This window comes from Pristiophorus japonicus, chromosome 8 (genome assembly GCF_044704955.1).
Source record: "Pristiophorus japonicus isolate sPriJap1 chromosome 8, sPriJap1.hap1, whole genome shotgun sequence".
In the NCBI taxonomy this organism is placed as follows: domain Eukaryota; kingdom Metazoa; phylum Chordata; class Chondrichthyes; family Pristiophoridae; genus Pristiophorus; species Pristiophorus japonicus.
The window spans coordinates 88,667,718-88,695,491 of NC_091984.1; the positions used below are offsets into that span (position 1 = coordinate 88,667,718).

The 27,774-nt window shown below is 43.0% G+C and overlaps 1 protein-coding gene across 1 annotated transcript in view; it reads right to left on the reverse strand.

The window, feature by feature from the left end:
* Positions 1-10,198: 10,198 nt before the first annotated feature.
* The window catches only part of lepr (leptin receptor), a 198,597-nt gene continuing 181,021 nt past the window's right edge, over positions 10,199-27,774 (reverse strand). Inside the window, exons 17-19 of the mRNA XM_070888241.1 lie at positions 19,859-19,964; positions 13,153-13,228; positions 10,199-11,295 (exon numbers count right to left, since the gene is read on the reverse strand). Coding sequence (XP_070744342.1) covers positions 10,423-11,295; positions 13,153-13,228; positions 19,859-19,964 — 1,055 coding nt within the window. The 3' untranslated portion in view covers positions 10,199-10,422. The remainder of the gene's footprint in view (positions 11,296-13,152; positions 13,229-19,858; positions 19,965-27,774) is intronic.

Consider the following 27,774-nt stretch of genomic DNA (forward strand, 5'->3'; position numbering starts at 1 on the left):
AATCGTATGATGATTTGTGCACACTGGTCCGCGAGCATTTGAACCCGAAGGAAAGCATTCTGATGGCGAGGTACCAGTTCTACACCTACAAAAGGTCTGAAGGTCAGGAAGAGGCGAGATATGTCGTCAAGCTAAGACGCCTTGCAGGACATTGTGAATTTGAAGGACATTTGGAGCACAACCTCAGAAACTTTTTCGTACTTGGCATTGGCCACGAAACCATACTTCGCAAACTTTTGACTGTAGAGACCCCAACCTTGAGTAAGGCCACAACGATAGCCCAGACGTTCACTGCCACCAGTGACAATACTAAGCAAATCTCTCAGCACACAAGTGCTGTTACAAGTACTGTGAACAAAGTGATGTTGTTTTCGAATCGCAACGTACAGGGCAGGTCACACATACCTGCAGCTGCACGTCCGCAGATGTCTCAGAGTCCACCATCAAGGGTGATGAATGCAAGGCCATTAACACCTTGTTGGCGCTGCGGGGGTGATCATCGTTTCTATTCATGCCGATTCAAAGGGTATGTTTGCAAGGGCTGTGGAACAAAGGGACACCTCCAACGTATGTGCAGGCAAGTTGCTAATCCTGTTAAACCTGTAAACCACCATGTTGCAGAGGAGGACAGATCCACGGAGGATCACGACGAACCAGAGCCTCAGACCAAGGAGGCAGAGGTACAGGGGGTGCACACATTCACCACAACTTGATAATGCTGAATGTTGAACTAAATGGACTCCTGGCGTCAATGGAACTGGACACGGGTGCGAGCCAGTCCATCATGGGCAAAAAGACTTTCGAAAGACTGTGGTGCAGGACCGCTCTCGGCCCCAGGACCGGGGCTCCTCTCGACCCCACAACAGCTGCTCTCGGCCCCAGGACCGCTGCTCCCGGCCCCCCCGCCGGCTACTCTCGGCCCCAGGACCGCGGCTACTCACGGCCCCACAACAGCTGCTCTCGGCCCCAGGACCGCTGCTCCCGGCCCCCCCGCCGGCTACTCTCGGCCCCAGGACCGCGGCTACTCACGGCCCCACAACTGCCGCTCTCGGGCCCATGCCTGCAGCCGCTCTGGGTCCCATGACCGCTGCTCTCGGCCCCCCCGCCGGCTGCTCTTGGCCCCAGGACCACTGCTCTCTGGCCCAGGCTGGCCGGGGGGAAGAGAGTTGGAATCTCAGGTCCTGCTTCTCGGTACCATGTGCATGGAATGATTTGGGTTGGGAGGAGGGCGGAGCTTGACAGGGGGTGGGGCTTGACATAGGTCAAAAATGTGCCGTATAGTGGGGGGAGGGGTGGGGCTTGACAGATGTCTGCCTGTCAAAAAAAAGTGCAGTACAAATAGTTATATCGTTATTGCAACTGCAGGGCAGCTTCCTGGTTTGATTTCTGTCACCAAGAGGGAACCCAGCACTACGAGGCAGCAGAATGGTGAAAGACCTTAAACAGGCAGATGAGCCTGGAAGATGGAGAAAACATCTAGTAGAGACCATGGCTTACAAGTGCTAGGAGTCGAATTGGATGGAAAGGAGCTCTCCTCGGAATCTTGCTCCATTTTGAAAATCCGGGTATTACTACTGCTAGCCTGACTCAACTGCCACCTTTCACCAGATGGCCTCAGAGAGTGGTGGTGAAAAGGGTGTTGGGGAATAAAATCAGTCGAGAAATCTAATCCCACACCTCCCCTCACCATTTCCATGCAGGAGTGGGGAGATGGAGCTGGGGATGGGGAGGAGGTGATAGGCCTGGCTGGCTGATTTTGTCCCATTATTCACCTCAATCCTTGGCAATTTCAAGTGGGATCACAGAGACTCCAGCCCCATGTCTTTAAAACTCTTTCAGCCCAGTGGACTTTATTTGCACTACAAGATAAACAATAGATTTTTGGAACACACTCAAATGAGTTGTTTATTAATTCATACCTGTTTTTTGGCATGGTTTCCTGTACTGCACACTACAATCATCACAACTGAACAGTGGCATGCTGAACCTATAATCTTTATAAATCATTTCTGTCAGTTGTCCAAACATTTAGCAAAGAAAAACTAACATTTAAAATGTGCATTCATTTTAGCGGTGATTTGGTTCCTTTCACATGATGCAACAAATAGGAGCTGTTTGGCCGATAATTTGATGACAATGTTATGTTTACTCTTTACAAACTTCAACATGTGTTTGTACAAGTTGGTCACAGATACATTTGAAAAAAAACCACAGATACCATTTTTTTGTAAACATTAACTCCTTATGCATGCAATAATACAAGAAAATTGTGAAACCAAAGTTTGTTGTGTGCGGGGGTGGGGGGTGGGGAGTTGGAAATGAGCCATATTTGATCCCTTTCTTGCAGCGACCCCCTCCAGGAGAGAAAAGGGAAGATTTGTAAAAATGCATTTCATTTGGTAATTTGTACTAATTGTGAAACAATGATCACTATCGTTGGGAATCTGCTTGGAGCTTTTCCAGATTAGCTGCCATAACTTCAGAGGAACATCAACGGTAACCCTGTTTACACATGTATCCAGGATTTCCATTTAAGTCACGGCGGCAAATCAGAAGAGTGCCCGAGGAAATTCTCAACATCTTAACTGAAATCCAAGGCTGTACCAAGGTACATAAAACAATACCATTAATCTGTGCTGATATTGGGGGTTATGGCAAGACAGGTAATGCTGCTGCTCACTAAATTGTTCTGCACACTAGCAGCCAGCCCCACTTTGGGGGATACATTGGTCAGATGCACCCCTTCCTAACCACGGTACACCACATTCCTAGGGAAAATAGATTAGTTGACAAGGACCAGGTTAACCTGCCAGTGAAGACATTTGTAAGCAACAGAAAATTTTCAGAAAATTATGGCACTGCAACCCTGTACTTCTGTGGAGCAGCTGGGCTGCACCTCAATTTCTTTCAAGGTGGGACAAGCTGTTGGTGAAAGGCTCATGTGGGTAGTAGCGCTAGGCTTCTACTGAATAGGCCCATGTATGCAACCAGAGCAAAGGCGAGGGACCTGATTGGATGTGCTTGAGAGGCACCTTGATGAATAACACAGTGCAAACTCCCATCATTCAATCTGCTTACCCAATAGCAGGATCTCAAAAGGTTTGGGTTTGAAGAGTGATGGAAACGTGAGCTTAATGCACTGAACATAATTAGTCATGAACAAGAGAGGTACATGTTTTCATCTGATGCAGTTTGGCCAATTTCCTCAACTTCCCTCAGTGATCACCCTATTATGGAAGCTTAAGGATTCCCCTCAAAGATCGGGCCTCTCTTTTGCCATCTGGAATACCAACTCCTTGGGTGACAAGAAGCCAGAGATTGGACTTTTCCTTTCCCAGGAGCAGATTTGTACATTTTTCTTAAAGGAAATAAATGGAAGGATCTATCATCTAAGTTTGTATGTTTACCATACAGTTGAAGGGCCCATGGACCCAGAAACAATGGGTCTGGGCATTGTTCTGATTGTTGGCTAAGCATCTACTTGCAATGCAAGTTGCAATGGCATTGCATAACCTTGTCAGGGCAAACATGCTCTCTAAGAAATTTAGGATTTGGCTTGTGGGATCAGTGTACATTCCTACTTACTATTTGTCAAGAGATGGACATGGGGGTCAGATGATAAATCATTACAAATGTCCACAAGCAGTGTGATGAGGCCACTGGGAAAGCAAATATTGCACTTTGGTCTTTCTCGCTTTTCTTCAATGATAGCATACATGATTTGTGCCTAAAACAGTTCTCCTTCCTTGCTCAGGACTCCTAGCTCTCCAATATAAGTGTTTCCTCCAGCCCACGTTTTCACCAGGGCCAAGCTGTTAGGTAGACATGGTCAAAAAGGACACGATTCTCAGTAGGGAGGGCTCCAACCTCCAGCCTCCTGTCATTGAAATCTTGGAAGGCAAGTCAGTCTCTCAGCACTACATGTGTCTTTGGTGAAGCCCTTCACATGAGGACATGGAGTAAATAAATTCTGAGACTTGGGATAACAGCTGCTGGAAGGGGTTACCTTAGAGGCTGGGTGTAAGAACATGTATTCATAGATCAAGGGTTTAACTCTAATGTTGACTGGGCTGCAGAGTATAAGGCAGCTGCTGTTAAAGCTCCACACCTCCATTCAATGGGTCATGATGTGTCTCCACGTTATAATTAGGATTAGAATGACAAAGAGCTTGAGTGTTATGGTGAGTTGTCATGCTCACCATGCCATTTATCAGGAGCTTCTGAAACATGTTGCACACTTGGGGGTCCTTAATTCCTGGTTCTGCCAACCTGCACCTAAATTCTTGATTCGGGAAAGTGGGATATGTCCCAATGGGAATAGAGTGTGCATGCTGCCCTTCATAACCAGAAGCTCTAGAGGTGGGTATAGATTTTTAAGTTGCTTGACTTGGAGCTTTCTAAGCATGGTAATGGGTTTCCTTATGTGTCAGATACCCAGCTGACCAAAAGAAAACTGACACACATGCCTCAGGTCAGTGCTGTTACAAAGGACACCCTGGTTGTGGCACAACAGGAGCACCACAATACTATTTCAAATTCTTGATTCGAAGTTTCCCCATTTACAATCAAACAGGAGACTCAATGGCATTCTTGCCATCTTATACAATTTTGTATTGAAAATTAAAATTCATTAGTATGGAAGGGAGAAGGACTATTGACTCCTTAAACTATTTGCAGGGTATGTGGCCATTCCTCCATAAAACTCCAGCACTGAACTACCAGTTGGGGTTTTGAAGCATAGCAAGATGGTGATTAAAAGGCAACGGTAGTCATTAAAACAGACTTTGGGGAATATATTGGTTTGTTCACAAATACACAACACTATTACATGAATTATTTTGCAGTGGATCATAATGTCACTGTCTCTGACATCTGCAAGATAAAAATGATGCACTGTTCTCCTTCTCCCAAACAAAAATCAACATTTTTGATGAAAACAACTCACTTCTACTATTCAGCCAGAGGCACATACCATATGAATGAATAAAATGCGAACATTGATAATAGAATTCTGCTCTGTGCTTTTACAGATCAAACAGGTTATAAAACACAAATATACACAAAATGTTAAAAAGGATTACAAATAACACCTCATGCATAAAGCAAACCTGTTATAGACTGTGTATGATAAAAAACACACAGTACAAAATGTTATACAATCCAGCCCATGATATAAAGGACACTTTTACATTTCCAAATAATGTACCTGAGAGCATTTTATTTCAGTGGAGCCATATTATGAGTTTCAACAATTAAAATTGTCTCACTTAAAGTGGAGAGAAAACAGGAAATAAACACTTTACCACATAAATGTTCCCTTGTTTGTTTTCTTAATGCTTCTAAAAATATACATAGCTATTATGTAAATGTTTGCTTTATATGGTAAATATGTATTTTTGTTTACAAAAGGCACATCAATACAAATATAAATCAATGGATATTTAAATAAGTAAGTGCTCATTTCCTATATTTTCTGTATCAATTTTGTCCTTTTTTCCCATGTAATGCTGGTGTGTTTTTTATTGAGTGAGGGGAGAGGAAAAGAACAGATATCACTGGTGGCTGACATCATTTTACCAATCACAAACCCAGCAATAGTTCTTCCCTATTCATTAGGAACTCAGATTGTTGCTTACTATGGATTGCAAAGGACAATTTAATGAATCTTCCCAATGTGATATCGATCTCTAGCAGATCACACGTTTGGTCAGGGGTCCATTGACAGTTTCTAATAAACCAGCTACAGCAGAAATGCTGGACCAGTCCATATTGCGCTTGTAACGCCAACTCCCGCGACAGTGATTTACTGATAAACAGGAAGAAATGAATAAGGAAGAAACATTATTGAAGGAAAAAGCAATCAAGATGGGTGAGAAAAATGAAAAATAAAAATATTCCATGATATGTTGTCATTAGTTGTGAATTTCCTCTGACTGCTCCCTCTCCACTAGTGCAAATTCACCATAAGTGCGTTGGCAGAAACACCATTTACACACATAAACAGGGCTTCGGCCGTACTTCCAAAGTTAAATTGGAGGAAATTCGTGGCCATTATATCATCATGGTAGTGATCTGCACCAGTGCTGTGTCATTTTACCAAGCAAACATTTTAAATATGTTCATCATTCATGTGAAAAATCACCTACAAGAACTGCATGCTATTACTCTGGGTGAATATGGACAGAAGAAGAATCAGCCTGTAATTGGATAAATGAAGCATAAGGACACATTTCTGGACCAACAGGACTAGAATCTATCTCCTGACCTTTCATTCTCCAATTACTGTTTGCCGCAATTGACAGGAACCCTGACTGATTTTTCCCCTCAGCCCAGAGACACCAAGGCTAAGTATAGCGCCCAACTGACGGAGATCAGCTATGGTCTGGGGGATGGGAACCTATGCAGGGAGACAGAGGGAAGTAGAATGGGGGCAGAAGCAAAAGATAGAAAGAAGAAAGAAGAAAAGTAAAAGTGGAGGGCAGAGAAACCTCAGGCAAAAAGCAAAAAGGGCCACATTACAGCAAAATTCTAAAGGGACAAAGTGTGTTCGAAAGACAAGCCTGAAGGCTCTGTGCCTCAATGCGAGGAGTATTCAGAATAAGGTGGATGAATTAACTGCGCAGATAGCAGTTAAAGGATATGATGTAATTGGCATCACGGAGACATGGCTCCAGGGTGACCAAGGCTGGGAACTCAACATCCAGGGGTATTCAACATTTAGGAAGGATAGACAGAAAGGAAAAGGAGGCGGGGTGGCATAGCTGGTTAAAGAGGAAATTAATGCAATAATAAGAAAGGACATTAGCTTGGATGATGTGGAATCGGTATGGGTGGAGCTGCGGAATACCAAGGGGCAGAAAACACTAATGGGAGTTGTGTACAGACCACCAAACAGGAGTAGTAAGGTTGGGGACAGCATCAAACAAGAAATTAGGGATGCATGCAATAAAGGTACAGCCATTATCATGGGTGACTTTAATCTACATATTGTTTGGGCTAACCAAATTGGTAGTAATGCGGTGGAAGAGGATTTCCTGGAGTGTATTAGGGATGGTTTTCTAGACCAATATGTCGAGGAACCAACCAGGGAGCTGGCCATCCTAGACTGGGTGATGTGTAATGAGAAAGGACTAATTAGCAATCTTGTTGTGCAAGACCTCTTGGGAAAGAGTGACCATAACATGGTAGAATTCTTTATTAGGATGAAAAGTGACACAGTTAATTCAGAAACTAGGGTCCTGAACTTAAGGAAAGGTAACTTCGATGGGTTGAGGCATGAATTGGCTAGAATAGACTGGCAAATGATACTTAAAGGGTTGATGGTGGATAGGCAATGGCAAACACTTAAAGATCACATGGATGAACTTCAGCAATTGTATATCCCTGTCTGGAGTAAAAAATAAAACGGGGAAGGTGGCTCAACTGTAGCTAACAAGGGAAATTAAGGATAGTGTTAAATCCAAGGAAGAGGCATATAAATTGGCCATAAAAAGCAGCAAACCTGAGGACTGGGAGAAATTTAGAATTCAGCAGAGGAGGACAAAGGGTTTAATTAAGAGGGGGGAAATAGAGTACGAGAAGAAGCTTGACAGGAACATAAAAACTGACTGCAAAAGCTTCTATAGATATGTGAAGAGAAAAAGATTAGTGAAGACAAACATAGGTCCCTTGCAGTCGGATTCAGGTGAATTTATAATGGGGAACAAAGAAATGGCAGACCAATTGAACAAATACTTTGGTTCTGTCTTCATGAAGGAAGACAAAAGTAACCTTCCAGAAGTACTAGGGGACCGAGGGTCTAGTGAGAAGGAGGAACTGAAGGATATCCTTATTAGGCGGGAAATTGTGTTAGGGAAATTGATGGGATTGAAGGCCGATAAATCCCTGGGGCCTGATTGTCTGTATCCCAGAGTATTAAGGAAGTGGCCCTAGAAATAGTGGATGCATTGTTGATCATTTTCCAACAGTCTATCGACTCGGGATCAGTTCCTATGGACTGGAGGGTAGCTAATGTAACACCACTTTTTAAAAAGGGAGGGAGAGAGAAAGCGGGTAATTATAGACCGGTTAGCCTGACATCAGTAGTGGGGAAAATGTTGGAATCAATTATTAAGGATGAAATAGCAGCACATTTGGAAAGCAGTGATAGGATCGGTCCAAGTCAGCATGGATTTATGAAGGGGAAATCATGCTTGACAAATCTTCTGGAATTTTTTGAGGATGTAACTAGTAGAGTGGACAAGGGAGAACCAGTGGATGTGGTGTATTTGGACTTTCAAAAGGCTTTTGACAAGGTCCCACACAAGAGATTGGTGTGCAAAATCAAAGCACATGGTATTGGGGGTAATATACTGACGTGGATAGAGAACTGGTTGGCAGACAGGAAACAGAGAGTTGGAATAAGCGGGTCCTTTTCAGAATGGCAGGCAGTGACTAGTGGGCTCAGTGCTGGGACCCCAGCTCTTTACAATATACATCAATGATTTGGATGAAGGAATTGAGTGTAATATCTCCAAGTTTGCAGATTACACTAAACTGGGTGGTGGAGTGAGCTGTGAGGAGGATGCTAAGAGGCTGCAGGGTGAATTAGACAGGTTAGCTGAGTGGGCAAATGCATGGCAGATGCAGTATAATGTGGATAAATGTGAGGTTATCCACTTTTGGGGCAAAAACTGAAGACAGAATATTATCTGAATGGTGGTAGATTAGGAAAAGGGGAGGTGGAACGAGACCTGGGTGTCATGGTTCATCAGTCATTGAAAGTTGGCATACAGGTACAGCAAGCGGTAAAGAAGGCAAATGGTATGTTGGCCTTTATAGCTCGTGGATTTGATTATAGGAGCAGGAAGGTCTTACTGCAGTTGTACAGGGCCTTGGTGAGGCCTCACCTGGAATATTGTGTTCAGTTTTGGTCTCCTAATCTGAGGAGGGACATTCTTGCTATTGAGGGAGTGCAGCGAAGGTTCACCAGACTGATTCCCGGGATGGCTGGACTGACATATGAGGAGAGACTGGATCAACTGGGCCTTTATACATTGGAATTTAGAAGGATGAGAGGGGATGTCATAGAAACATACAAGATTCTGACGGGACGGGACAGGTTAGATGCAGGTAGATTGTTCCCGATGTTGGGGGAAGTCCAAAACCAGGGGACACAGTCTTAGGATAAGGGGTAGGTCATTTAGGACTGAGATGAGGAGAAACTTCTTCACTCAGAGAGTTGTTAACCTGTGGAATTCCCTGCCACAGAGAGTTGTTGATGCCAGTTCATTGGATATATTCAAGAGGGAGTTAGATATGGCCCTTATGGCTCAGGGGATCAAGGGGTATGGATAGAAAGCGGGAAAGGGGTACTGAGGGAATGATCAGCCATGAACTTATCGAATGGTGGTGCAGGCTCGAAGGGCCGAATGGCCCACTCCTGCATCTATTTTCTATGTTTCTTTGTTTAAATCTGGTACCTTCTGCTTTGCACTACACAAGCTGGTACCTAAACATATATGTAGGCTGACACTGGGCAAATCCCTCAAGGCATCACATTCAAGTTTGAATTAAGGCAGAGAAAAATAAATTAATGCTACATATTATATTAAAAGATTAAAAGAAAACAAATGTGCTAAGATGCTTGTTTCAAGTACTGCAAACTTAATATTAACTGCTGTGTGTAAAAAGAAAACATTGAAAAGTAATATATAAATTGCATTAACTAATTTTTGAATATTTATTCTGTGAATGAAAAGGTACTGGTGCATGGACAGTGAGCCTCCATGTGTGAACCACATGGTTAAGGCAGAAGTGATATCAGGATTTATTTCACTGTCTGAAAGTGTAAGCTCACACTTCTATACATTGTAATGCACTAATGGAATAATGACAAATTTATCACTGCATTCATTTTGGTCAGACTCACACTGTTCAAACCATTGAGGGAATCAAGAGAAGACATGCTATGATGGCCTCAAGACCACAATCTCTCGCTATTGTCTCTATTTTATTGATCCTACTATTAACATTCCTCCTCTAAACTTTGCTCTCAAGTTCAATATTCCATCCTAAATGCTATTTCTCCTTCTTGCATCCTAACTATGTTGAAAACAAGACTAATTTAAACACCTTGTATTTTAATTAATGCTTTCAACACTATGGAACTTACCTCCTGCAGTTTTCCCTTCCTCCTACAAGTTTTGAAGTTTGGCTCCACCTCACTTGTTGATTTATTTCATTTTCTCTGACTTTTAATAAGTTTGTTGCACTGTGTCTTATCTTTCTCGCTTCAAAAATTAAAAAGAATGCAAGTATGAAGTGTTCAATACACATGGACAAGTCAGTACTTTAGGTATACACATATCCTGGGTTTGGAATGGATTTAAAGAGAGAACATAAAACAAGGTATAAGATATATTGATTACAAAGACAAAAATTTTAGTCAATTGCAGGCAAACCTTTAAGATGGCTAGATGATATTTGGTCTTCTGTATTGTTTGTTTTTGAGCGCTTACAAGTTTTTGTATGAAACTGAGGCATATATGACCGGAGAGCCATCTGAGTAGAATGACCTCCATTAAGGCTGAATTTCAGCAATGAATCCAGGTAAGATATTGAATAAATTTCAGATGGCTCCTGAAACTCCACAGACAAATAATTTTCCAGAAATGGCAGCTCTTGGGCATTGTGTTCTGTTGTGTCACTGCTTGTATTGTTCTTAAATGAAGTCTGTCCTAAGTAGCAAAAATCCAGTTCCTGGTCATTTCCATTAAAAATGACTTTGCTTTCTTCATCCTGAGGTTCAGAGAAGCCCTCTGAAGAATTAACAGAATGTGACTTGGTTTCATCAGTTTGTGTTAGCTGCATGAGAGTCTGGTTTTCAAATTCCCATAGATTGTTAGCCTGATTACCTGAAGTATCAGTCTCATTGCCTGAATACATGCCTTCATCTGAATAGCTGCTCATGCACTTTTGCTTTTTGCAGAGGGGATCTACTTCTACACCTATCACAATCTTGGAATATTCAATGTTCGACTGTCTTGTGTTATGTGCACAAGTGGTTTCCATATCATCTTCCATTTCTTCATGTGAATCATCACTTTCAGAAACAGCGTGAACACTCGATGTGTCTGGATGTAACTCTAAAATTATTTCATCTGCAGAACCTATGGCAATTACACCTTTGTCTTCTTTAAATTGTGTAATCTCTTCTATGATGGCCACAGCAAATATTTCTGGTTCAACAAGGAGTGGGATAACAGGAATCACGTCTTGGTGGGGTTTTCCAAACAGGTTCGCAATAGTACCAGACTGCAATAAGAAAGACATTGTAATAACCTTAGGATTTTTTACAAATTGAAGCTAGAGATACATCTTTGTTGCTGCTGATGTCCACAGTAAATATTTCCAGTTCTACTAGTAGTAGGCCAATAGCCATTAATGGTATCATTTTTATTAATTATGCTCCATTGAGGCAGTATATCTGATATTATCTCTCACGCTTTATTAATCTTCCACCAACAGTCACTGTTCAGGCATTGATTTGCACCAGAATGATAATTAAAAAGAAAACCAAAATAAATTTCAAAGCTATTCTGTAACTGAACAGAGAGGCTGCAATATATGTTTCTAGTACAGCTAGAAAGGGAAAAAAAGCCAATGAAGTACTTTTGAAGTGTAGTCACTGTTGCAATGTGGGAAACATGGCAGCCAATTTGCGCACAGCAAGCTCCCACAAACAGCAATGTGATAATGATCAGATAATCTGTTTTTATTATGTTTATTGCGTGAGTGTTGAGTATTTGCCTTTGAAAATAGTCAATAAGTAAATTATAATTAAGTGTCAAATGGCTAGAAATGGCTAGAATAGGAAGGGTATCTCATTTAGAAATTACTTTTATTGGTGATTTTACATTGATAATGTGTCATGGTGGAAAGTAAGCAGAATTCCTATTTTTAATAGCACACTGTCATTGCAAAAGAGGGAAATGCATGCTCTGGTGGTGTTTAGCTTTATGTAGGTCCAGATAACTACCATCAGGAGTAGCAACAAAACATAGACTTCCCTCCTACTGGCTCCCCAGTGTAACCAAAAGCTGACAAATAGGGACAGTACCACTCATGAGAGGGGGTAGTTGTGAATCTCCACTTCAATGCCCCTCTTCAATGGCACACCATCAATATAAAAGCAACTTCAGTACAGTTCTCGCAACAGCCAGCCACAATGTAGTCTCTAGACGGATATAAATTATGGGTCGAAAGTTTTCAATCTGTATAATTAATCTTAAAGAAAAAGGGACAGAGCCTTACCTCTTTCTGGTGAATGTTTTGAGTTTTGAGTTCTGTGGTTAGTCTCTACCGGATTGGAGAGTTGAAAAGCTAGCAGCAATGACAGGCTCAAGATCCAAAGATTAAGGAGTGGAACCACTATGTGGTATTCTGAAGTCAACTGCTGTACAGTGGGGGTGGAGGGGGAATGCTGACTTAGGGAAATGCTGAGCATTCAGACCAAAATGGAAGCATGGTCCTTTCTCCAACAACTCCTTCTTCTACTTTGAGAAGGATCAAACTGGTGATTGAAAAGGAGGCACCTAGCCATTTGATATTTAATTACAATTCACTTGACTATTTTCAAAGACAAATACGCAACACTCACTCAATGGGGAACAATATTTGTGGTTTCAATTGATTTTTATCATTTGAAAAGAATATTACAAACTGTGAACATAATTGCTCAAGAGTGCAATAATGCTGCCTTAATTTAAGAGATTTTATGACCGAAGAGGTTATATTCAACAATAAAAAAAGTGTTTACACCGTTTATTTAATCCAATTTAGACTGCTGTCTTTTAATCAGGTATTGGTTAATTTACATCTAAACTGTCTTAACTCGTCAATTAAATTATTGCATCGCAATCAGCCCCAGGTATACATTAATGTCTGCACAATCACCACAAACCAATTCTCTCTGTGTAATCATTCCCTATTAACCATTATTCTCAGTGCAATAAATGCTAATTAATCTACATAATCACATTCAAGTATCCATTAATTTAATTTAATCACTTACAAGTAACCATTAATCTTTGTAATCAGTCTCACGTGTTCATTAATTGTCAGGATTACATAAAAATGGAAGGAATATAAAATAAAAAAATAAAAACCCACCTTTTTCAAGTCAATTCCTTGAGCCCAGGAGCACTTGTTAGGATTAGGGACCTCTTTCCAGACAAGATTTCTTATTCTAATTGCAAAGAATGTTAGCTATTAATTCATCACACCTCAGATACAAGTCCTTAAAACTTTTAATGTAACAGTCTAAGCAGAAATAATGAACTAGAGTCTCTCTTTATATGGCAACTACAACGGATTCAATTTGTCCAATAAATGAGCAAACAGACCTGTAATTTCATATTCTTGTTGGGTTGTACAACTCAGTGGGCCTTCTGTGATGTATGCTATACTAATTGTCAGCTTACCTTTTGGAAAAATATTGGATGCTTTCACGTACGTTGTTCAACATATTCTATTGAAAGCAAGATGTTTCAATGATCTACAGTTAACAAATCTTGCCACATATTAGAGGCAATCCACAGTTGTGGAAGTGTGCTTTATAAAATCTAGCAAAAGCCCAAGCTGTAGCTATTTGAACCAGCTCATGATGGGTAGGTGAGAAAATGAGAAAAGAAACAAACACAGCAGCCAGAGCAAAGGAACAGAAAATGCAAAGACAAAGAGGGTCTGACATTTAGCCACAACTAGAGGGAGATACGGAGAAGAGAGAGAAAAACTAAGGATAGTTCATACTCCACTACTTTAATAGTTGAAATAATTTTACGTTGCTGGAGGTATTTAAAAAACACTGTAATTATAAGAGATTGTTTAAAGAATAAAGCAAAATTACTGGGTGACAAAGGCATTATGCTTAAGCCTCCATGTTGTAAATGAGAGCTTTCAACAATGAGGAAGAAGTTGTGATTTTATAGAAAAACTACTGGAAAGGATTCAATGAAATGGTCCACCACTGGAATTGCCATATATGTGATATAACTTTGTTTAAATTGAATAATCTATCACAGCAGACACTCTGTTACTAGTGTAAGCAGAAAACAAACAGCTGTAATGGTGAGAATGACATGAATGATGTGAAGAGTATAAATGGTATTCTGGCCTCGAGATGAAGAAAGGGAAAGTCAAATTATTTTAACTACAACTTTCATTTCAATAAACAGTAAACTGTTCACCTGTTTAAATACATTCAATGAAATCCTGAAGGACATACACAATATGGTGTGGCTGTATATTTATTATTTTGCTCTCATTTTATTGCCTTCACTACAGGTATCATACTTAAGTAGAAAAAATATTTGACTATTTTTCATTGATGCTATTGATTTTTGTATTCTGCGTAGGTAAACTGAAACTATGTCATTACATACTAGTCCTCCTAATTCTGCAAATAAGATTATCTTGTTTCTTCTCAGTTATTATTACATTAAAACCAAAATACTGAACTTTAGAACAGAAAGTACTGCGTGTAACCAAATGATAGCTTTCTTTGCAATAATAGTTTTCAATGTTTCAAGTTTGACCTTGTTATATGTTCTGTACATGGCTGGTAATACATTATCTTGCTTTCTGTAAACATTTAAAAACTATTGCATCTACTATATAATGCAATCTGCTGAAAAGTAGATTTTCTTTTGTTTCACTGTTATTATCCTAGTACAGTCCAAAAACATAGAAACATAGAAAATAGGTGCAGGAGTAGGCCATTCAGCCCTTCGAGCCTGCACCACCATTCAATAAGATTGTGGCTGATCATTCCCTTAGTACCCCTTTCCTGCTTTCTCTCCATACCCCTTGATCCCTTTAGTCGTAAGGGCCATATCTAACTCCCTCTTGAATGTATCCAATGAACTGGCATCAACAACTCTCTGTGGTGATTTCCACAGGTTAACAACTCTCTGAGTGAAGAAGTTTCTCCTCATCTCAGTCCTAAATGGCCTACCCTTTAGCCTAAGACTGTGTCCCCTGGTTCTGAACTTCCCCATTATCAGGAACATTCTTCCCACATCTAACCTGTCCCGTCCCATCAGAATCTTATAAGTTTCTATGAGATCCCCTCTCATTCTTCTAAACTATAGAAGTCTATAAAGGCCCAGTTGATCCAATCTCTCCTCATATGTCAATCCCGCCATCCCGGGAATCAGTCTGGTGAACCTTCGCTGCACTCCCTCAATAGCAAGAACGTCCTTCCTCAGATTAGGAGACCAAAACTGAACACAATATTCCAGGTGAGGCCTCACCAAGGCCCTGTACAACTGCAGTAAGACTCCCTGCTCCTATACTCAAATCCCCTAGCTATGAAGGCCAACATACCATTTGCCTTCTTCACCGTCTGCTGTACCTGCATGACAACTTTCAATGACTGATGAACCATGACACCCAGGTCTCGTTGCACCTCCCCCTTTTCCTAATCTGCCGCCATTCAGATAATATTCTGCCTTTGTGTTTTTGCCCACAAAGTGGATAACCTCACATTTATCCACATTATACTGCATCTGCCATGCATTTGCCCACTCAGCTAACCTGTCCAAGTCACCCTGCAGCCTCTTAGCATCCTCCTCACAGCTCACACCGCCACCCAGTTTAGTGTCATCTGCAAACTTGGAGATATTACACTCAATTCCTTCATCTAAATCATTAATGTATATTGTAAAGAGCTGGGGTCCCAGCACTGAGCCCTGCGGCACTCCACTAGTCACTGCCTGCCATTCTGAAAAGGACCCGTTTATCCCGACTCTGTGCTTCCTGTCTGGCAACCAGTTCTCTATCCACGTCAGTACATTACCCCCAATACCATGTGCTTTAATTTTGCACATCAATCTCTTGTGTAGGACCTTGTCAAAAGCCTTTTGAAAGTCCAAATACATCACATCCACTGATTCTCCCTTGTCCACTCTACTAGTTACATCTTCAAAAAATTCCAGAAGATTTGTCAAGCATGATTTGCCTTTCATAAATCCATGCTGACGTGGACCGATCCTGTCACTGCTTTCCAAATGCGCTGCTTTCCAAAAGATGAAGCAATGGATAGAGTGAACTCAAATAAAGTAAAATTCTCTTTATAATGACTAAAATTGTCCTAATTTACTCATAATTGAAAATGTATTAATCAGGTACAAAAATAATCAAAAAGGCTAGTGGAGTGCTAGAATATAAAGGGTGAGGAGTTTAGTTGCAGCTATATAAAGCCTGCACTGTGTACCATTCTGGGCACCACACCTTAGAAAGGATGGGCCCGAGTTTGGTGAAATCTAAGTTCCGCCCAAATATCGGCCAAAGGACCACTGAGATCCTGATGGTACTTTGGGCAGAAGTTTCCTGAAAGAATTTGGGAAAGACCGCCCGGCAGCATAAATTGGCCTTGCACGCCAATTCTGGGTGGCAGCAGGCGGTAGCTCCCATTCTGGGCGGCAAATGCAATCCTTGGCAAAGTACCACCGAAGATTGAGTTGGGCCCAGGGAGAGGAGAACTGATAGAATAAAAAATTTTCAAAACCAAAAAAACATCAGAAATCCTTCAGGGGACCCCATTCACCTAAATCCCTGCAAAAGAAATAAAGTAAAGTGGACTAACCATTTTTTGTAGGTCTTCATACTTACCGTTGAGATAAGACCTACCTCCACGCGGTGGACTTTTCCCCTGCTGGAGTGGAGGACCGCCCAGACCAAACTTGCAATGCAGCGGGCGGGAGGACTCTAGTGGGCGTTGCATGCTGGCGCACGCCAGCGGACAGTACCCAGCGGTCTTCTCTCCCCACCGGCGGGAGGACTTCATCAAACTCACTCGCGGGGAGAGCGCCTAGAAACCAGGGAGACCGCCGAGCAATGGACGGTAAGTTCACCAAATTCGGGCCCAATATATGGCCTTATTAGAAGTGCAGTGCAGATTCACCAGAATGTTGCCAGGACTCCAAGGGTTACAATATGGGGAGAGATAAACTAGGCTTGTGGTTCCTTGCAATATATAATGTTAAGGGGTGATTTGACTGAAGATTTTAGGATTTTGAAAGGAATTGATAAGGAAGATAGAAAGAAACATTTTCTGCTGGTGGGAGTGTCTAGGACAAGGAGACATAACCTTAAAATCAGAGCCAGGCCATTCAGAAAAGGTTCGGACACACTTCTTCAAACGGCGGCTGAAGTGTGAAACTCTCTCCCAAGAAAAGCAGTAGATGCTAGCTCAAATAATAATTTTAAATCTGAGGTCAATCAAATTTTGCTAGCCAAGGTTATAAAGGGATATGGGGCCAAGGCAGCTGGTTGGAGTTAGGATTCAGATCAGCCATGACTCATTGGGGCCAAGTTTCGGCCTGAGTTGCTCCTGTTTTTTTGGTTCTGGTTAGAATGGAGTATCTTAGGAATTGCAATTCTTGGCATTTAGTTTGCTCCAGTTCTAATCAGTTAGAACAGTTTCAGTTTGGAACAGATTATTTTTTTCAAAAGGGGGCGTGTCCGGTCACTTACGCCCATTTTGAAAGTTTAGCCAGTGAAAATTTACTCCAAACTAACTTAGAATGGAGTAAGTGTAGATTTTTATACACTCAGAAAAACCTTGCCTACACTTAGAAAATCAGGCGTAGGTTACAAATCAGGCATAGGGAATGGGGGGGGGGGGGGGGGTGGCGTCTAAAGGGAAGTTTACAAACATTAAACATTTCAGTTTTACAAATAAAGAGCCATCATCAATAATAAATGATAAATACATCAATAAATCAATCAATAAATCAATCAAAAAAAATTATTAAAAATTTAAAAAATTAAAAAATCAATAAATAAAACATTTTCTACTTACCGACTACAGCACCACCCCCCCCCCCACCCCCAGCCCCACAGTGTGTCTCTGTCAGTGTCTCTATCTCTCTATCTGTCTGTGTGTCTCTCTCACTCTCTGTCTGTCAGTGTCTGTGTTTCTGACAGCGAGGGGAGGGGGAGGAGGGGGTGGAGGGGGCAGGGGGAGGGAGGGAGAGGGGGAGGGAGGGAGGGAGGGAGAGAAGGGAGGGAGGGGAGAAGGGAGGGAGGAGGGAGGGGGAGGGGGAGAGGGAGGAAGGGAGGGGGAGAAGGGAGGGAGGGAGAGGAGGGAGGGGAGGGAGGGGGTGGGGGAGAGGGGGGAAGGGAGGGGGATGGGGAGAGGGAGGGAGGGGGAGAGGGAGGGAGAGAGGGAGGGGAAAAGGGAGGGAGGGAGGAAGGGGGAGAAGAGGGAGGGCTGGGTAGAAGGGAGGGAGGGGGGAGAGGGGAGGAGGGAGGGGAGAAAGGAGAGGGAGGCTGAACGGGCCGGGCCCAGCCGGGCCCAAGACTTCGAGCGGGCCCTGCCCCCAGCACCGGATTTACAGGTGGTCGGGGGGGTGGGTCGGGTCGGGGGGGTGGGTCGGGTCCGGTCCGGGGTCCGGTCCGGGGGCGGTGGGGGGGGGTCGGGTCCGGTGGGGGGGAGGGTCGGGTCCGGGGGGGGGTCGGGTCCAGGGTCGGTTCGGGTTCGGGGGCAGGGGGGAGTGGGAGTCGGGTCGGGTCCGGGGGCTGGGGGGTGGGGGGGAGAAGTGGGAGTGGGAGTCGGGTCAGGTCAGGTCCGGGAGCGGTGGGGGGAGCGGGGGTCAGGTCCGGTCCGGGGGGTGCGCGTCTATGGTCGGGTTGGGTCCGGGGGCAGGGGGGGGTGGGTCAGGTCCGGGGTCGGGTCCGGTCTGGGGGCAGGGGGGGCGGGGGGGGGGTTGGATCCGGTGTGAGGTCGGGTCCGGGGGCGGGGTGGGGGGGAGCGGGAGTCGAGTTGGGTCGGGTCCGGTCTGGGGGCGGGCGGGGGGAGCGGGGGTCAGGTCTGGGAGGGGAATCGGGTCTGGGAGGGATGAAGCAGGAGCTGTGCGTGGGAGGTGCAGCCTGATCCACGCAGCCCCAGTGAAGCCATTCGGCCAGGGCTAGGGGCTGCATGCTTCGAGCCCCTCCCACACAGTTTTGGCCGCCTGGAGCTACTGCACATACGCGCCCACTGTAGCGGCATTGTGCAGAAGTCCCGGCACTGTTTTCAGCGCAGGGACCTGGCTCCACCCCCCACAGCTCGTACTGTGCTGCGCCGAGCTCCAAAGCACCTGCAGGGAGCTGGAGAATCGCTAAGTATTTTCTAGGCGCACTTTTTGGCGCGAAAAACGGTCGTCCAGGTTGGGGCTGCGCCGTTCTAGGTGCGGCCCGAAACTTGGGCCCATTGAAGGGTGGAACAAGCTCGAGGGGCTAAATGGCCTAATCCTGTTCCGATGTATCGGTGACACTCTTCCTATAGTGAAATTACAAACTGTTAATACTTATGTGGTAATCTTCTACTATTTTCCCAGAAGTTATGATCATGATGTATTCTCAGGATGTGGGCAACACTGGGAAGACCCCACATCTATTGCCTGTCCTTTTTTGCCCTGAGAAGGTGGTAGTCAGCTTTCTCCTTATACTGCTGCATTCCTTGTTGTCATGGTTCTCGTACAAGTAAAATGTAAATCCTAAATGCAAAATAGTGGCTCCTGTCATGAACTTCACAATATCTATGTAAAACCTGAGTTATTCGTGAGTTACAGTTTAAAAATAATAATTCCTTTACAGCTGCTGCAAATCATCAAACAATCTCAAAATCCATTTTTCTTTGTAATATCTGCCTTCCATTTCAGGTTCACAATCTGAAGAATCAACGAATATGTCAGTTAATTGGCTCAGATAATCTTTGAATTCCTCTTTAAATCAATATCAGAAAAGCAACAATTTCAGCCTGAATGGACTGTTTATTGTAAGTGAATTTGAAGACTTTAATATTTCCATATCCAAGAGTTTTATAACGTACCTTTTCTTAGATATTAAAAAGGTTCCAATCAATAAAACCGATGATAAAAATACAAGGGGTAGAATAATATTCTGCATTCCATCATTGTTGATCCTCGCCACCTCTCCTAAAAGAAAAATAGCATTTGGGATGTTATTCTTTAATACAGTACAAAAAAAGTGCTTGAGAATTCACTCGTGTCTCAGAGCATAAGGCAGATGGTGAGTAGAAAATAAAACCAATATAAATTTTGCCCCAACGGTTTGGTTGGTAACTGCAGTATTGACCTCTACAGACCAGAATGGTTCCTGGTTCAATTCTGGCTTGTGCTGAGGTAGCTGATCAGCTAAGATGGCAGTGCGCATGCTCCAATTGACATCAACACCTATAATTTAAGAGGGCTGAAGAAATCAGCTGTTGTCCCTTCTCCTGTTTGCTGGATGTGTGTGGATGGATGTTGTATCAGGATATGATCAAGCTCCGCTGTGGGGTCTCTTGCAGTCAAATAGCCTGCTCACGCTTACTGTGGAATGGTTCCTGGGATCTGTGGAACCCAGCATTAATCAGTGGCTTCAGGAGAAAAATTGGAGGATGATCTTTTTGGAAAAGACTCATATTGTCATTTGAATGCAGTACACATTATGGAGACATACTTATGCGTAAGACATTTTTTTAAATCAGCAGCACGCATAATAAAACTGTTCAATACCACTCCATGAGTCATGAGATCACATAGTGTTATCGGATTTGTCACACGGAGGAATATAATATCATAGGATGAATCATATCGCAATAGTTACAATGTATAATGCAGTGATGGGGCAATCTGGTCCCATTCTATTATCTTCAGGCTTCTGTTGACTCTCACTCCCTCTATTGCCTACTTCCACGTCCTAATTGTTTTCTTAAGCACATTAGTAAACAGCATTGAGAAACATGACCCAGGGTGTGGCTTGACAATTTTACATATTAATAAAAGTGCACACTAGCACATTCCAATGCTGTAAAGTAAAGAGTTTAGATGACCTTTGTAAAGTACTCAAGTTTTACTCTTTCTTTGCTCACCATGTTCTACGCTTATAAAGAAATCTTTAAATCCTCATAGCACACTGCTAAACATTTAGTGTATTCTATAAATATAAAGTATATTGAAACCTAGATATACATTTGGTGAATTTTTGTAATCATTAAGATGAAGGATATTGGCGTTATTGCAGTGTCAGCACGAAGCAATTCCAAGGTCAGGCATCGCTGATGATATTTCAAAAGTAATTCAATGGCTGTGAAGCACTTTGGAATATTTTGAGGACATGAAAGGCACTCGGGCTTCCTTTAAGGGGGGGTCTCCTGGGACAGAAGCGCGGCTCTGAGTCCAGTGCCACACTACGCAGGCCAGCGCTACGCGAATGCTCTGCATAGCGCTAACGTGCTGCAACGCCCCTCCCTTTCCATTAAAGGTGAGGGACACTGTGCACTCTGCAGACCTTTTGTAGCCGCCAATGGGCCACCAGAGACGCGATCGACTGGGCCAACAGCCCGGCACCCAAAACGGAGTGCCGGGCTGCACGATGGTGGCCCGGTTGATGCAAGTGCCGCCATTGTCGGACTGACCCAAGAGTTTGTCGCTAGCTGGTGAAGGGTCGTCACATAGGGCAATGATGTCATCACCGGTTATCGCGCGCCGGCCCAAGGCACTAATCGCGTGGCTATCGGGACAGCGTCCCCCAAACCTCCAGAGCAATTTCTTGGGAGGCAGTAGCACATCCCATTTCCCAGACGAAAACGCTAATGCGTCCCTTTCGGAGGCGCTAACGGGGCTATAAAAAGGGGTAATTTTGTCTCCTATCTATTTATTCTTAAATTAGAAATCAGAATGACCGAGGTGGGAAATGGAAAAATCTCACTTCCTATTGCATCAGCATTAAACTAATATGGCAGGGGGATGGGAACCAATACAGGGAGACAGAGGGAAACAAAAAGGAGACAAAAACAAAAGACAGAAAAGAGATGAGTAAAAGTGGAGGGCAGAGAAACCAAAGGCAAGAAACAAAAAGGGCCACTGAATATAAAAGGGCTGCAGGAGGGGTAAAAACTAAAAATCATGGTTTAAAAACTAGGATGAAAACACTCTACCTAAATGCACACAGCATTAGAAATAAAGTAAATGAGTTGACGGCACAAATCATTACAAATGGGTATGATTTGATGGCCATTACAGAGACATGGTTGCAAGGTGGCCAGGACTGGGAATTAAACGTACAGGGGTATCTGATGATTCGGAAAGATAGGCAGGAAGGGAAGGGAGGTGGGGTAGCTCTGTTAATAAGGGATGATATCAGGGCAGTTGTGAGGGATGATATTGGCTCCAATGAACAAAATGTTGAATCGTTGTGGGTGGAGATTAGAGATAGTAAGGGGAAAAAGTCACTGGTCGGCGTAGTTTATAGGCCCCCAAATAATAACTTCATGGTGGGGCAGGCAATAATCAAGGGAATAATGGAGGCATGTGAAAAAGGAACGGCAGTAGTTATGGGGGATTTTAACCTACATATCGATTGGTCAAATCAAATCGCAAGGGCTAGCCTGGAGGAGGAATTCATAGAATGCATATGGGATTGTTTCTTAGAACAGAATGTAACAGAGCCTACAAGGGAGCAAGCCATTTTGGATCTGGTCCTGTGTAACGAGACAGGAAAAATAAACAATCTCCTCGTAAAAGATCCTCTCGGAATGAGTGATCACAATATGGTTGAATTTGTAATACAGATTGAGGATGAGGAAGTTGTGTCAGAAATGAGCGTACTATGCTTAAACAAAGGGGACTACAGTGGGATGAGGGCAGAGTTGGCTAAAGTAGACTGGAAACAAGGACTAAACGGTGGCACAATTGAGGAACAGTGGAGGACTTTTAAGGAGCTCTTTCATAATGCGCAACAAAAATATATTCCAGTGAAAAAGAAGGGCGGCAAGAGAAGAGATAACCAGCCGTGGATAACCAAGGAAATAAAGGAAAGTATCAAATCAAAGACCAATGCGTATAAGGTGGCCAAGGTTAGTGGGAAACTAGAGGATTGGGAAGATTTTAAGCAACAGCAAAGAATGACTAAAAAAGCAATAAAGAAAGGGAAGATAGATTACGAAGGTAAACTTGCGCAAAACATAAAAACAGATAGTAAAAGCTTTTACCGATATATAAAACGGAAAAGAGTGATTAAAGTAAATGTTGGTCCCTTAGAAGATGAAAAGGGGGATTTAATAATGGGAAATGTGGAAATGGCTGAGACCTTAAACAATTATTTTGCTTCGGTCTTCACAGTGGAAGACACAAAAACCATGCCAAAAATTGCTGGTCATAGGAATGTGGGAAGGGAGGACCTTGAGACAATCACTATCACTAGGGAGGTAGTGCTGGACAGACTAATGGGACTGAAGGTAGACAAGTCCCCTGGTCCTGATGAAATGCATCCCAGGGTATTAAAAGAGATGGCGGAAGTTATAGCAGATGCATTTGTTATAATCTACCAAAATTCTCTGGACTCTGGGGAGGTACCAGCGGATTGGAAAGCAGCTAATGTAACGCCTCTGTTTAAAAAAGGGGGCAGGCAAAAGGCAGGTAACTATAGGCCGGTTAGTTTAACATCTGTAGTGGGGAAAATGCTTGAAACTATCATTAACGAAGAAATAGCGGGACATCTGGATAGGAATAGTGCAATCAAGCAGACGCAGCATGAATTCATGAAAGGGAAATCACGTTTAACTAATTTACTGGAATTCTTTGAGGATATAACAAGCATGGTGGATAGAGGTGTACCGATGGATGTGGTGTATTTAGATTTCCAAAAGGCATTCGAGAAGGTGCCACACAAAAATTTACTGCAGAAAATAAAGGTACGCGGAGTCAGAGGAAATGTATTAGCATGGATAGAGAATTGGCTGGCGAACAGAAAGCAGAGAGTCGGGATAAATGGGTCCTTTTCCGGTTGGAAATCAGTGGTTAGTGGTGTGCCACAGGGATCAGTGCTGGGACCACAACTGTTTACAATATACATAGATGACCTAGAGGAGGGGACAGAGTGTAGTGCAACAAAATTTGCAGATGACACTAAGATTAATGGGAAAGCGGGTTGTGTAGAGGACTCAGAGAGGCTGCAAGGAGATTTGGATAGGTTAAGCGAATGGGCTAAGGTTTGGCAGATGCAATATAATGTCGGAAAGTGTGAGGTCATCCACCTTGGGAAAGAAAACAGTAAAAGGGAATATTATTTGAATGGGAAGAAATTACAACATACTGTGGTGCAGAGGGACCTGGGGGTCCTTGTGCATGAATCCCAAAAGGTTAGTTTGCAGGTGCAGCAGGTAATCAGGAAGGCAAATGGAATGTTGGCCTTCATTGCGAAAGGGATGGAGTACAAAAGCAGGGAGGTGTTGCTGCAACTGTATAAGGTATTGGTAAGGCCGCACCTGGAGTACAGCGTGCAGTTTTGGTCACCTTACTTAAGGAAGGATATACTAGCTTTGGAAGGGGTACAGAGACGATTCACTAGGCTGATTCGAGAAATGAGGGGGTTACCTTATGATGATAGATTGAGTAGACTGGATCTTTACTCCTTGGAGTTCAGAAGGATGAGGGGTGATCTTATAGAAACATTTAAAATCATGAAAGGGATAGACAAGATAGAGGCAGAGAGGTTGTTTCCATTGGTAGGGGAGACTAGAACTAGGGGGCACAGCCTCAAAATACGGAGGAGCCAATTTAAAACCGAGTTGAGAAAGAATTTCTTCTCCCAGAGGGTTGTGAATCTGTGGAATTCTCTGCCCAAGGAAGCAGTTGAGGCTAGCTCATTGAATGTTTTCAAGTCAAAGATAGATAGATTTTTAAGCAATAAGGGAATTAAGGGTTACGGGGAGAGGGCGGGTAAGTGGAGCTGAGTCCACGACCAGATCAGCCATGATCTTATTGAATGGCGGAGCAGGCTCGAGGGGCTAGATGGCCTATTCCTGTTCCTAATTCTTATGTTCTTATGTTCTTATGCTCCATTTCAACTCACCCTGCCCTCTCTCCTCTGATTTCACTACCCCAGTTCTTCCTAAACCTCTCCCTGTCCTATCTAAATTCAGGGCCACTCCTCTCGATCCTGCCATCTCATGGCCTCTCTACTTCCATGGCCTCGATCACAGACATGGCCATCCTCTGCCACTTATATCTCTCGGCACCCCACCCTCTTCCAACCTTTGCTCTTTCAAATAGAAATGGTGCAGAGTTAAGCGTATCTGGTCACCAGCCAGCTATCATGTCTGATTTTTGTTTCATAGTTAAAATGAGTTCATTACAGGTTCTTGGTGTTATATTTGACCCTGAAATGAGCTTTCAATAACTATTTCTACCTCTGTAACATCGCCCGTCTCTGCCCCGCCTCAACTCCTCTGATGCTGAAACCCTCATCCATGCCTTTATTACCTCTAGACTTGACTATTCCAACACACTCCTGGCTGGCCTCCCAAATTCTACCCTACGTAAACTTGATGTCATCCAAAACTCGGCTGCCCATGTCCTAACTCGCACCAAGTCCCATTCACCCTTCACCCCTATGTTCGTTGACCTACATTGGCTCCCGATTAAGCAACGTCTCGATTTCAAAATTTTCATCCTGGTTTACAAATCCCTCCATGGCCTCACCCCCGCCCCCCATCTCTGTAATCTTTTTCAGCCTCACAACCCCACGAGATGTCTGTGCTCCTCAAATTCTGCTCTCTTGAGCATCCATGATTATAAGAACATAAGAAATAGGAGCAGGAGTAGGCCATTCAGCCCCTTGAGCCTGCTCTGCCATTCAATAAGATCATGGCTGATCTTCTACCTCAACTCCACTTTCCTGCGCTATCCTCATATCCCTGGATTCCTTAATATCCAAAAATCTAGTGATCTCTGTCTTGAATATACTCAACCACTGAGCATCCACAGCCCAGTTAAGCAATGCCTCGATTTGTAAATTCTCATCCTTGTTTTCAAATCCCTCCATGGCCTCGTCCCTCCCCATCTCTGTAATATCCTTCAGCCCCACAATCCACACCCCACCCATCCCCCAAGGTATCTGCGCTCCTCAAATTCTGCCCTCTTGAGCATCCCTGATTATAATTGCTCAACCATTGGTGGCCGTGCCTTCAGCTGCCTAGGATCCAATCTCTGGAACTCCTTCTTTAAACCTCTCTACCTCTCTTTCCTCCTTTAAGACACTCCTTAAAACCTACCACTTTGACCAAGTTTTTGGTCATCTGCCCTAATTTTTTACGTGGCTCGGTATCAATTTTTTGTCACTAACACTCCTGTGAAGCATTGTGGGACATTTACTATGTCAAAGGCACTATTTAAATACAAGATGATGTTGCTGTTGTTGTTCTTGACAAGTGTCTATTTAAGGTGATTGACAGGTAAAAGGTGGACCCATCGCTTTACGTGCATCATCTAGATTGACCAACTATTGGGAAAAGGAGATTTGGGAATTAAATCAATAAAAGGTATTTTTTTAACACCCAAAAGAAATAAAAGGTAGATGGACAGAAAGTCCGAGCTGTAGCTTTTTGAACCATCTCATGATGGGAAAGTGAGAAAATGAGAATTGGAGACCATGTAAATTAACATGTTTCTGGCACATGCTCTAGCCCCTTAAATCAAAGTCCGCCTAAATATTGGAACAGGTTGTCAAGTCAGCTATTCCATTTCACTCGCGACTTTGATCCCATGACCATACCATTTTTAAGCTCAAATTTGGACCTATTAATCTGAGATGGTTCAAGGAAGTCAGGCATCTGATAGTCCCTGGACATGGACAATAAATTCCCAATGCTCCTGTAGCCAGTTGCCAAGTGGTGCTAGGGAATGTGCAGGCATGACTTTCCCCTCTGATTTGCCTTCCGGTATCAGAAGCCACCAACTTTTTTTCTCTAGCTGTTTGTGTCTGAAATGAGAGTTCAAGTGAAAATATGTAATTGAAATGCTTAGATGGTCAGCGTGTGTCCTTCCCACTCTGTGGCTTTAGACATTAAAAAGCTGTTCCTCAGCAACACTGCAGAAGCCTCAAACTAAAATCTACATTGTTTCCTACTTGAGTATTGCTAATGAATGGTACTTTGTTAGATGATTCTGAACAAGCCAGGTTCCTAGTATTAAGTCATGATATTGGCAGGCACCTGATTACTGGAATACTCTAGCACCTGTTCTTTTTTTAAAAAAGCAAACATTTTAATGCATTACCTCAATTTTCAATTGTTAAAGATAATATTGTCTTATCAGTTTTGATAATGATCCAGATTCCTCAACATTTAAACCTCTGTCCTGTTTCCAGTATATTTGTGCAATAATTTGAGTTCTGCTCACATCAAAGCAATTGAGAGTGCCTGGAGCCAGGAAATGACAAATTTAGGATTAAGTTAGGCTTTACATTCACTTTTAAATCCTTGTACTTGTCGCCTCCAATACCACATATTTATACACAAGTGCTTCAAGGGGCGCAATTCTACCGAATTATTGCAGTTTTAATCAACCAATCCCTGCACAATGGATAAGCCAGAGAAAAATCACAGTACAAGATGCAAATTGGACACTGCAGAGTGGAAATTGGAGAGCGAGGTGATAATCATGCTTTCTAGTGTACAGTAAATATTGTGAGGTTGTTTAATTGCTGTCCATGAATCAGAGTCAGTTTTTAATTAAAACCCCCTTTGAATCTTTGGCAATTTGGATTTAGGTGCATTATGTCATTTTGTTAAGCAGGACATTGGATTCAGCAAACAAGACAAAGTACTGAGAATCAGTATTGGTTTTAGGCATCAAAATTTTAGCTCAAATATGAAAAATCAGAAGAAGAAACAAATATTATGCCCATTAATGGAAAGTGCAAGAGTGAACGAGATAGATATGTATGATGGGGAAGGGGATG